The sequence below is a fragment of the Xiphophorus hellerii genome, chromosome 18 (genome assembly GCF_003331165.1).
Source record: "Xiphophorus hellerii strain 12219 chromosome 18, Xiphophorus_hellerii-4.1, whole genome shotgun sequence".
NCBI lineage: Eukaryota > Metazoa > Chordata > Actinopteri > Cyprinodontiformes > Poeciliidae > Xiphophorus > Xiphophorus hellerii.
This window is the reverse complement of record NC_045689.1, coordinates 19,089,645-19,102,836: the sequence shown is the minus strand read 5'-3', so window position 1 is coordinate 19,102,836 and position 13,192 is coordinate 19,089,645. Positions and strand designations below refer to the sequence as shown.

General features: G+C 37.7%; 1 protein-coding gene across 1 annotated transcript in view; it reads left to right on the top strand.

Moving 5' to 3' along the window:
- Positions 1–13,192, top strand: part of inppl1a (inositol polyphosphate phosphatase-like 1a) — a 31,309-nt gene that overhangs the window by 1,795 nt on the left and 16,322 nt on the right. Inside the window, exons 2-6 of the mRNA XM_032545381.1 lie at positions 9,121–9,184; positions 9,745–9,892; positions 10,409–10,490; positions 11,720–11,866; positions 12,159–12,249. Of these exons, the coding sequence (XP_032401272.1) occupies positions 9,121–9,184; positions 9,745–9,892; positions 10,409–10,490; positions 11,720–11,866; positions 12,159–12,249 (532 nt within the window). The remainder of the gene's footprint in view (positions 1–9,120; positions 9,185–9,744; positions 9,893–10,408; positions 10,491–11,719; positions 11,867–12,158; positions 12,250–13,192) is intronic.

The following is a 13,192-nucleotide window of genomic DNA, read 5'->3' as shown; positions in this document are numbered from 1 at the left end:
CAGTTGTGATACTTGTTGTTATGCAACTCTGTCCATTGTAGTTCTGAGCTTTTCAGCATTCAGCAGTTTTCAAACCTTTTTTTGAATTACCAAAACTAGCTTTTATTTTGCAGTAGTACTTTACCCGAATCTTTTTGTTAACTACCTATTGAATTAAAATAAAGTTGCTAAGTTAGGTAGTCTGACTTAGCAACTGAAGTCAGTTGTACTTGAGTTGCTAAGTACTTCAGTTCTCAGACCTGCAGTACATCAGGTCTGAGAACTGATGTACTTCAATGCAGAGTGGATTGTGAAATGACACAACGTCTGTTATGTTGGACTTTGGTGGCCTACTTACTCAAGAAAGTGATGAAATTTTTTTACTTTCATTACAAAAAAAAACGTTACTCAGGCAGGAATACCTGACAAGTAGATGAATCTTAAATTGACCATCTTGTTAACTGCAGAAAATAACCCAACTGGGGTAAATAAAGTGTAGAAAGGTGATGGTTAAATTATAGAGTCTAATATGACTCTCTGTACTCACGCAAAGTTTTTAAAAAAATGCATAAATGCAGGAAACACAAAGCCATGTGACTCAGTGTTCTGACATTGGCTTGACCTACATCCCCTATCAAATAGTTTACACCATGCTCTGTGGGGTGTTGCGTGTTTAGACACAAGCAGGGCATCGTTTTGTGCTATACTTTCATGGATCTACGCAAACACATCGGCAGGGCTTTTCATTTGTCTGATGGAGCCCAAAAGTGTTTGCAACAAGAAATGTTGTAAAGATATGTTTCTAAAAGTACATTTTCACATTTTAGTCATAAATTCAGTTTTTTAAATCATCAGTTGTTTTTTTTTAGATTAGATGTATGTAGGATCAAGCAAACTGCTGAATATCATTATCTGATTCCGTAAAGCACAATTTTTCTTTTACACCAATCTCTTGTGTTATAAAAAAGGAGGGTCACTTTTGATCTCTTTCACTTCTCTTGTAGGTCATTTTCTTTTCTGAGAAGAAAAAATAAATTTCCTGGAAGGATGTGGCACATCATTTTTTTTCACCAACAGCATTCCTGACATATGTCATTTGTTCCTAGTTGTCTTCCTTCCTCTCTCTTACTGTCTACTTTTGCTTTTTTTATCAATGACGAATGAACCTGACAGGCAGTCTTACTGCTGCTCAAAGAGGAATATAAGCACCTCTTAATTATCCTGTTCACCTTGATTATTTACTGTCTATTGTAAATAAAAAAATATCGGTTAGGTAAAATACAGACTCCCCACTTTCTGCTTTTCAGTTGTGTGAAATAAGTCATGGATGAGCATTATTATGCTGCCCAATTTACTTCCATAAAAAGTGTCCACACTCCTGAATGTTTATAACATTTTTATTGCTTTTACAAATCAGTCATGATCCAAACCATTTGGCTCTTTTCACTAAAAACAAAATTACAAAAAAAAAACCCTCTTTAATGCCAATGTGAAAACTGATTACTACAAAAAAACCCATAAAAAATACGTTACAAAATAAGTGATCGCTTTAAAAGAGGTGTAGGTGCTAGTAGTGTCAGAAGGAATGGAATCGAGATCACCTGAGTGAAGTGACTGTATCTGAAGCGATTGTAAATATTTAAATCTAGCTTCTATGTACTTATGACTTACTTGTTTGTAGTTGCATAGAATATTACATGATCATTTTTACGAAATAAGACTATGTCATTTGCCTTCTACTTTATAAATATGCATTACTTTATGTTAATCTATAACAAAATTCTGATAAAACACTCACATGTTTGTTTAACTGTAGCATATCAAAATGTGGAAAGTGAATAGTATTGTCCCAAGCCACTGCTTTTGTGAAGATAAAATGTAGTGGTTATATATGTATTCATAATTCATTCACCACTAAGATTAAACATGTTTCAATTGTATTGTGTTCTTTGTGATACCATTTTTTAACATAGCACATTAATGTAAATGAAAGTAAAAGTCGAACAACATTTATTTACCTTAGGACACTTCCTGTGATAATTCAATGATATGAATGATAAATGTCTTGATAATAATGATTTTATGTCACCATTCATAAACATATAATATTTTAAAAGCTAAATAGAAGCCAGTGTTATGCAGATGGCTGAAAAGACTATAGATCTAAATCCAATTAGAAATATTGCTTCTAAAATTTAAAAAAGTCACTAGAAAAAATCTAACGTCGAATATGTAGCATCTACAAGCTACAAGCTGTAGTAGCAGAATATGCTACTACAGCATATACAGCATGTGCATGAATAACACAACAGTATATCACTGTTGTGTTATTCATGAAATAATCAACTACATAAAAATGTTTAAATGTCATTTAAATAAATGATTACTGAAGCACTTCTGCACAGTTCTGAGGAAAATGGAAAATATGATCTTATCAGACCCCTCGTTTCTCACCTTTTAATTCGTTTTGTTGCCATAAGAGAAAGGAAAGAACCTTTTTTATTACCAGTAGGTGTGAAAAACCTCCAAGTTCGTCACCAAGCTACATGCTGAACATGCTGAAAATTTCTCATACCCTCCTCACGTCACTCTAACCCTCTGAAATGCTTCAAAGATCACATGCTTCTTATTTTAATTGATTGTAACAAAAGGGAGATCAAAGTGACACTTAAGTATGAGGGAAAGGAAATGGCGTTGAGCATCAAAAGGCATACAATAAATATCAGCTCTCACAGATACACAGCAGCTATGATGACTTGGTCTCTGCACATTTATATTGCTAATGCAGATCGTTCTTTCACTGCCAGAACGGTTAGAAAATCACAACTAATTCTTGCCTTGTAATGTTTTTTCTTTTTCTATAATAAGAAAATATTTTTCTGAGTTGCCTCTAACAGGATATTGAGACACATTTTAGTTCCATGTTCTTGCATTTTTTCAGTTCTTATTATTTGTACCTTTTCTCTTATTGTGCTTGCTATCTTTAATATTGTTATTTATTAGGGTCTGAAATAGTTTTGAACCATGAACTTCTCACTCAACTGCACGTTATCGGTTTCATTTAGCCACAGAAACTACTTTCACTTTTGCTAATGTCCTGGGGAAAAAGAAATTATATTTGATTTACTATAATTTTTATGATGAATAAATGATGACAATAAGAAGGTTCCAAAGAAGTTTGATATGTAGAGCACTAAACACACAAAAAAGTTTATTTTACTATTCAGGTTCTGTCTTCTTTCTTTGTCTACCGAAGTAAACTGACTGACTCGACAACTTTTTATCTTCACGTTTACTGTTCTTGCAAGCTTATTCTTAACACTGGAACCTTTCAGGTTTTTTTTATGACACAACCACAAATTGAAATTGATGTAACTGGAATTAATGAGATATTCCACCATAAAGTAGCTTGTTATTGTAGACTGGAATGAAAGAGTGCCATGTTTTGTTTTGTTTTTTTCATTTTGTCTACAAATGGTAATCTGGAAGGCCTGGCATACATCTGTTCGCCATTTGGTTCACTTGCCAACTAAAAGTAATGGTGTCAGTAGTAAAATCACCCATCTGAGCTGTGGGTCTCTGTATCTCCTCAAGAGTTAACACCACCATGCTTTTTGTCTTGGCGGGTTTGTATTTGTGTCCAAATCATTGATGGACTGAACAAGGATTAGTGAGCTGTTGAAAGCTTAAGATGTTGATTTATATATTTCACTGCATCTTTATCTTTAGATGAAGTCATGCTGATCTGCCTTGTTTTCATAATGTTGTTTGTTCACTCATGCTCTGTTTGTGAAGAATATGACATGGCATCATGAAGCATTGCCAATGTTCTGTTTACTAATTAATTGACTCCTGAAGTTAATTGGATGCACTGGATTATATTTAGGGTATCAGAACAGAGATGGCTGAATGCAGATGCGCAATGCCAAGCTTTCAACTTTTGATTTTTAAAAATATGTAGAAAACTAAATATAATTTACCTTCTAGGTTCTACATTTAAAAAAACTCAACTTTGTGCACTATCTGAGCCAATATAAAGTAAAACGTTAATTCTCAGTAAAGCTAACAGCTGAAACAACTATGAAGAAAGTTGCTAAAGACAGTATTCAGCTGTCCCTACATTATTATCTGACTGATTATTTTACTTTCATAACATATTTAAAGCACAGTGACAGTCTAACTTTAAAATAGAATAAGTATTTTATTAAATGATCGTAGCTGAGCAGTAGTTGCATCAGCAGGAAGTAAGAGCATTTATGTGGTTAACATGTGGTTAAATACCTCATAACCTTTTAGTTGTATGACAACCAAAACAGAAAACTAAAAAGAAAAAAGCGAAAGCTTCATTGGTTGAATCAAAGTAATCCGATGCGACTTCAGTTCCCTAGAATTGGTGGTGCATGAAGACTGCTCTCGCAGGCAACCACAGAGTTTTTTATAGTTGACAGAATCCGCTCTGTAGTGAGGAAACAAATCTAACAGACTGACAAGCAGCTTATCGCTTTACTTTCTATATTTGCATAAAAGTGGTGTAGCCCTGAGCTTTGAGGTAGTGGATACAGATGGGGGTTGGGTTACCCACATTATTGCCATCACTATTGATTACCCAGTTTAATCATTGAAACTTGATTATAGCCAAACCTCAGTGATCGTACTGTGAAGCAGGATTGAACTTTTTAAAACGAAGACAAAATAATACCGAGTTGGCATTTTAAACAGTCTTTAAAATCGTATATTAGCACCAAGTGTGGTTAACAGAAAGGCGATAAATACTGAAATAGATAAGACACAGCAAGATTGCTCAAATTGACATATAGGCTTCTTATTATCACGTGGAAGTCTTGCTCTCTCTCTGTTGCAACCTGAATTGAACATAGACATCTGAGAGACTAGATCTCCTAACTGCTACTTAAACAGCTACTTTATAGGCTTTTTCCCTCTCTAACAACATCCACACTGAAGAGTGTTGTCCTTATTGCAGTCTCTGTGTGGCGTATGCGCCGGTTCTGGCTTTCCAAATCAGAAAGATAATCTACTAAACCTGTGAGAGGGTGGCACATGGACTCTCAGGTTTGTTATTTCATGGACTTGAGTAATAGAAGGACAAAATAACCAAAGTCCTGTGTCCCTGCTCCTTCTCTACCATACAAACCTAGACCAATTTTACTTAAATGCGGCTCTGAACTCTGCTAAAAGCTCATTTTCAGCACAAAATTATTTTTGTTAAACTTTCCCTTGCGACTTCCCTTTTTACGGGCTTTGGAGATGCCAACAGTGTATGAAGAGTTTTTGTCCTGGCATGGTGCTGACTCCTTTGCCTTTCACTTCCTCTTGATATGCATTTAAATCTGCAAATCTTTGTGTCTACATGCATGATTGTCTAGTTAATAATCAGAGGAAACAGCATAAAGTTCCTTGAATCTGGTGCATGTATCTGTAAGCATTTTGTTTATTTTCTACCAACAATCCCCATGAAATCTCTTCTGTAACATTCAAATCTCTGTCACTACAATGTGATATAGCAAGTAAGTTCGTAAATCTATTTTTAGCTTTTAACAAGAGATATTCCAGCTAGTAGTAAAACTGCACAGCAAAGAAATGCCTGTGCCAGACACATTGGATTTTCTATTTCTATTACAGCCAGGGTTGTGGTTTTCAATATAACTGCAGCACGTCTTAACGTGTCAGGGCTCTGTGTGTGTTTCAAATGTGGATGTTTCTGTTAAAGCATTCCTCACCAAGAACGTAAGGCCTGTCTTGTGGAGGTTTAATTCTGTTGTATTTATTATGTCATGCACTGATGTAGTGTTTTAACCTTGTCATTTTAATTATTTTATCACAAGATCTGCAAAACTTCTTCAATCTTAAACATTTGTAGAAATGGGTGCAGGATCATGTCAGCATCTCTCCGCTATAACTTTGTTTCCTCTGGCATCTGCTGCTATCCTGCTGCTGTAACTTATTTAGTCATGATTCTCCGTTAGATGATCCTAATCCAGTTAGGTTTCCGCAGTTGGGTGTTGCATGAAACTGAACCCAGGAGCAAGGAAGTCTATGTGAATACTGATTTTTGTAATTGACTTGGTGACTAGATTACATTAGTGAGACTCAAATGTATTTATGGGTAAATATGAATAGCTGCTGTAGTCAACTTGGTAAATATTTCAAACCAGCACAATATATCACATTTTTATTTTCTTTGAAAATGTGGTATGACATACGTGTACATGTACATTGACATGGCAAAGAACTGTTGTATGTAGCTTTTGGTAGGTGCTACTACTTCAGGTACAATGCATATAAACTCTGCCTTCCAATTGCATATTTTGGTTGTTTTTGAATGGACTGTATCTGTATTTCATAACCACGCCTGATCTAGATCTTAATCACTAAGAGGCCAAACTCAAGGTGAGTGGTAGGGTTGATCAGGTGCTGAAGAGCACAGTTGCCCCATCACACTACCACCAAAATTATGTTCATTTCCTATAACACTGTTTGTTTTATGCTGTTGTTGTGACGCACACAACTTCCTGATTTTTCCAAATTACTTTGAGGACCATTGAGATGTTTTTATGTGAGACATGGTACCTTTGTGTTCTCTTCAAATAGAAGTGGTTCATTAAGTCAAACACTCCCATGGATATGATTTTTGGCTGGTCTCTTATTCATTATTGCATTATGAACACTGTCTTTAACAAAGGCAAGTGAGGGTTTTAGATGTTCATGGTTCATTTGTGACTTCCTAGATGAGTCATTGTTGCCCTTTTGGTGTGATTTTGGTAAGCCGGCCACTCCTGAGATGGTTTGCCATTGTAACTCCTTTCAGACTTATAAATGTCAATGATTTGCTTGAGATTGGAGCATGATGTGTTGTTTTAGAGATTTCATAGCCTACATCTAGCTGTTTAAGAGATTAATAGTAATCAAATGTGTGTGTGTGGGTATAAAAGTTGTGAACTTTGCTACATAAAAATATGTTTAATCAAAGTTAATTCCAGAATTAAAAGTGGAGGACAACCACTTATTTCGCACAGGGCCTTGTTGTTTTTTCCCTTAAGAAATAAAATTCTCATTGGGAGACTGCTTTTGATATCTCAGGGTTGTTGTTTTTTTTTATTTTGCAATGTATTTGGTGAACTAAGACAATAAAATAAAAAAAAGAAATCTGTATGGTACAAATCCTTTTTTACTACACTGTGCAGTCATGATGGTGAAGATGGAGGAGACCTCTGTGTGTATGAGCAGGGCAGAAAAGGGTGAGTACCAGAGGGAACCAGTAGGACAATTACAGCCAATGACCCAAACCTATTGTTGACAGGAACCGCGTACAGTAAACTCACACAGTGAAGTGTCCAACCCATAATAAACCTTGCTCTCTTTCTCTGTCTCCCTTCCCGTGTTAACTCTGCAGCTATAGAAACAATAGCATTTACTCCGCAGAGCTGCAGAGGATCTCATCCACTGCCAGCAGGAAAAGCACACAAACCCCGCTGTATACAGCTGTAAGGGCAGAGTGTGGATTCACTGCCAGGGGACCTCCAGCTCATTGTGCTGTTGAATGTAGTACCAACATTTATCTTGTTTACAGTGTTGCTCTGAGCTCATACATGGAAGTGCTGTAGGCAGCAGTCTGACAAAAAGCTGCCGTGTATAAAAATCAGTTCAGCAAAGGAACTTCTGGTCTAAGTTCCACATTATGTCCCTCTGACCTCAGTTTAAAGCTGCACTATCACTGCATGTTCTGCAGTGCACCCTTTGCAATAACTACTGTCTCACAAGAAAGTATAGTAATGGTCGGTAAAGGAACAGTCTGAAAATGGAAGAGAATATTCTCTGCTAATTTGAAGATGTTAAGTGTTTCTGATTTTATTCTCAGAATTTGGGTAAAGTTAAAAGTGTTTTGGATTTGTGTTTTTGCATTTAGCCATTTGTATATTGGTCACTGTTACTTGGACATAGTTATGAAAGAACTCTTTGTATGCACAATGGATAATAAAAATCAAGAAAACCTATAATACTTGGGTTTATAGCCCTCTTGGTCTCAAATTGCATCAGTTGACTTCTATTATCAGACACTTCCTGGTTTCGTTTAAGGTCTGACTTGCTGATTAATTTTTTGATGAATCCCTTTTTGTATCTAGAAACTGAACACATACAAAACTTATCTCTTCTTGTGGTTTTGTTGAAAGAACATTTATTGACCATAAAATAACAAAAATGTGTCATGTTTTTTGATACAGGGTACAGTTTTGAGATCTAACACAAGATGAGGGTTTTTCAACGATGCCCACTATTTAAAACAACAGCAACATTTGGGCCATTTTTAATTTACTGGGTGACTGATAACTGACTTCATGCTTTATGTATTGGTTAGGCTTTCGTCAGTTGAAACCATCACAGGTTTCTGTCAAATGAAAAAATGGCGAAACATCTCAGGTGTCAGAACAGAATAAATTCTCACCATTTCCTCCTTATTTACACAGTCAGGGTAAATAGGAACAATGTTGACTTGCTTGTGAAAGCTTTGCACAAGCATTTTGCTTAGGATGCCACGCTGAGGCCCGAAGTTGTGAAAACACACAATCATATTTGCACCAACCGACAACAGCCACAGTGTTTGCTTGGCAAATTGGACATATAATGTGACCGGTCGACTGAACAGACACGAGCTGCAGACATGTAAATCATTACTCTCCAGCTCCAGGCTGCAGGCACGTTGTAGTATCAGAGCATTGATCCGTGATTGGTTGAAAACATAAAAAGAGATCAGACCTGGGTTTTTTTGTCAGAAACACTGTGATTCAAAACTTTTAAACAATTTTTTTTTTATTTTTTTTTATTTCCTCGTTCCGTCTCTTTAACAGTTCAATGAATAAACGCTGGGGTTCTGTTTTACTGTATCATGCTACAGTAAGGATAAAGCAGGCAGTCACAACTGTGATAGACAGCAGCAGGTTGAATCTGAACACCCCCCCACACACACACACACACACAATCATGCACACACAATCCTGTCGACTGAGTTTACGTTTTCCTTGACTGAAACAAAATAAATATCTCCTTGCTTGATTTCTTAATATTTCTGCTTGTCCCTTCATCAGTCTGTCTGCGGTGTGTTTAATTGTCTGTCTGTCCCTGCAGGTTTCAGAAGCACGTCCACACCTACAGAATCCTCCCAGACGAGGAGGGTTTTCTGGCCGTGCAGGTACAAAGATGACGCACATGCCTCTTTGTGGTGCTTTGGCAACAGGTGGCAGGCAGATAGATGCTTGTGTTGGCTCTGAGCTCTCTTACACAAATATATACATGTGCGGACACACACACACACACCCCCACACGCAGACAGCAGGCGCTTTGTGCCTTCTGGCCAACAGCTGTGAACTCTCCCTCCACTTACGGGCCTCACTTACAGACGGACATGCACACGACTGCATGGTGCTTCAAAACCATGACAGATTTCTTTCTTTTCCACTGATTTCTAGTGGGGATTTTTTTTTAGCCCTGGTAATAGAGAAAATTTCTCTCTGCCTCTGTAGCCTCCAGTTTGCTCCTCGGTGTTTATCAAAATGCCGCTTCCTGTATCGAATTATATTTAGCTCCCTTGGCTGCGTTTGCTTACACAACATTAAATATGGAACAATAGGGGTCACCAGAGATTTGGCTGCCTGACCACCTGTAGCCAAGCACTTTGGATGTTTTAATGGAGATATTTCTCCGCAGGAAATTACTTGTCTGTGTGTTCATCCTCCCCTCTCTCCCTCTCAGACGTCCCAGGGCGTTCAGCCCAAGCGGTTTAAGACGCTACCGGAGCTGGTGTCTCTGTACCTGCAGCCCAACCAGGGCCTGGTCACAACCCTGCTTTACGCCGTGGACAGGGAGGAGACAGCCGTCACTGATGACAGGGACTACTCAGGTAGCCCCATACACCAATAACATACACAGTCACTACAGCACCATACCATTATATTCATATGCCATTTGCTTTTTCCCTATTTTGTTACATTAGAACACTATGCTAATGTACATTTCATTTTATACACAAATAGGAAATGGTGTCTAATTCTCCAGTTGAGGAGAAACGATGCACAGAACTTTTTTTTCGAAATGCTCTGAAGGTTTTTGAGGCAAAAACTCCTGTCCTTGAGGACTGAATCTTCATGGGGGAAGCGCTCTGCATGGTCGGGCTGAACGCCGAAATCGGTTTTTATCGTCACAGTTTTGACAACGAAAACAAACGCAGACCAAACCTTTCTAAGTTTGATTTGTAATATTTTGTAAACTGTGTGTCAGCTTCCTTTCTCTGTTGATCTATAACTTATAATCCCAATAAATATATTGGTCTGTCGTTCTGAATGTATAAAAGGTTAGGGATTATAAAAGGTTCCTGTAGTTTTTTATCAAACTAACTATATATTTCTGTAACTTTTAGATGGAGAGGATGAGAAGCCGCCCCTCCCCCCTCGCTCTGCCTCCACCTCCACTCCCCCCGGACCTGAAACGCCTACAGAAAGGTACAAAGTCTGATCTGCGTATCGTTTGATTTTTGTCTTGCTGACATGAATGACTGACACAGCCGTGTTTCAAATGCGCACAGAGGAAGCCTGTTGCTTCACATAAACATGTGGCAGAGTTTACTGGAACAGAATGTCACTTTGCATTTTTCTTTCATATTCTCTCTCATATTAGCACCTCAACAAATATTTTTAGATCAAAAATAACTGCTGTTTCAGAGTCAGTTTTTTGATGAGAGACGCACTCTCCCTCCTGTCCTCCACTCAACTACATGTCCTGTCTGCCTTTGGAAGATAAACCACATCCTGCTTGAAACCACACTCCTCACAGATGATGCAGAGCTTTGAAGAAGCGTTAGCGGTTCAGTAACAGAGCGCTTCAGACCTGCATATATTGGCTCAGAGTTTCTGCTCAGCATTTCTGTTATTTGTCAAAGAGAGTCAAGTGAGCAAGCCTAAATTTGGCTGTGAAAAGTAGCTGTGACTAGTTATGATTCATGATCCCCCCCCCCCCCCCCCCCCCCTTATTGTAGTTTCTTAATCACTGGGTTGACAAAACAAAATCTCAGGGGAAGTGGAAATAAATCATTTCTTAGCCTTTCAAAATGATAACAGTCGCTGTTTAAAGAATATGAATCCCTGTAGTTCATGACCAAAACAAGCGAAAAACAGTCAATAATTAGCCTTAAGAAGCTCCTGAGATCCATAAATTGGTTAAAATTGAGCTTTCTGGTCTACATGCAAAACTCAAAACGTAACAGTGTCCCTGCTTTTCTCAGCAGGGACAGGGAGCCTAGTCAGAGTTGATAAGAACATGAATGGAGTTAAATACAGGGTCAACCCACAAGAGGCAGCAAAAGAGCTAAGAGCCTTGGAAATTGATTTTAAAAGATTTGACTAAGCTGGAGCTAATTTGAAAAGTACAGGTAAGCCTTTGTATGTTGTTATGGAAAGCAGGTAAAGAAATACCCCCAGAAGACTTGCAGCTCTAAGTGAGGCAAAAGGTTGATCCCAATAAAATACATGAAAGTTTATTGGAGTACATGACAAAATATATGAATGAATCTAAAGGGTAATGAATACCACTGTATCTGCTGTAAACATTTCCAGGAATCCTTGCATGAGGATTTATCATATAGTTGTTAATATGACAGGAAAATACAAATGTTTGCTTTTAAATCTTGTGACTCACATCAACCTCCTTTGCCTTCAACCTGTTTTTTTTTCAGCACTCTGGCAGCTAACGGCCTGAGCACCATTTCCCACGAGTACCTGAAGGGCAGCTATGCGCTGGACCTTGAGGCCGTCAAGCAGGGAGCGTCCTCCCTGCCCCATCTCAACAAGACACTCGTGGCCTCCTGCAAACGTCTCAATGGGTGAGCTGCAGAGACATGTTTCCTCAGATAGATACTCTGTTACCCATACAGAGCCACTCTTTATATCTCTAAATGTAATTATCCTGCAGAGCTGCCAGCTTCCCCAGCGGCTCTCTTGTTTTAGCCACAGTGGTACATGATGCACACTGAAACATAGACAAATAAATCACATGCTTCTTTGTCATTTAGAGTTTTTAAAAAGATGTTTACCTACAACAGAATTGAAATAAAGAAAATGATGGCATTAAAAGTGTAAAAGCAATTAGAAAATCTTTATTTTTTTCTCTACCAGGGAGGTGGATAAGGTTCTGTCTGGTCTGGAGATCCTCTCTAAAGTGTTTGACCAGCAGAGTGCTTTTATGGTCACTAAGATGATCCAACAGGTATGCTTCTTTATCTTTGTGTTGCTATGGGTTCTTGTTTGATGAGAATTAAAACAGGTTTCTGTGATAACATTTTTCAGATCATTAGCCTGCTGAAAGACTCAGGGATACCCTACAATGAGCTTTCTTAAAGCATCCATCATAATTTTTTATGTAAAACGGTCTGCTCCTTCAAAAAGTTTATGTTGCCACAAACTCTCACAGGTTCCCAGGAGCTTTTGGCTAGAAATAGGAAATTTTTTTTTGCCTATTTTGCCACACTATCACAAATCCAGATGAATTCAGTCTTTTCCCCTTACAGATTTACCCAGGGGGGCCATTTGTGGGAGATGTGCATAATATTACACAAGGCTATTAATTCATTTTAGGGTATTTGAAGACACAATAGTGCTACTAGTAACAGAAAAGCCTTTCTGTAGGAGTTTTGTTGAATAATGAGGGTCACTTTATCCAACAATGTCAAACAAATTGCTTGGAGAGACACATTAGTGGGTGAAATGCTGCAAAACTGAGATTTTAAATAGTCTATTTTAAATAGGAGAATGTGTATAAAGACACAACCTTATTTTCTTATACTGCCAGACATTAAATCAGTAATGACCTAAAACTGACTTGTTTTAGGTCAGTTAAGATAAACAAAATTCTTTCTTTTTGCTAGATGTCAGAAAAATGGTTTCTTCAAATTCTAGAGTTTACACATGCTAAAGGACTAAAACAACACCTCAGTCCTTTGCTTCCTTGTGTGCCATAATGTAAAGAAATTAGAAAACAGATAATGAAAAGAATTACAGATCCCTAGGATCTGGTCCATCCTTCTGTACAATTTCCAGATGCTTGAGGACGGCACGTTTATCTGTTCAAACTGTTGTTTTGTGTTATAAAGTATAAACATCAATGAATTGCAGTGAAAAATCACTAGACATCTACTGACATCTTAAGTTTG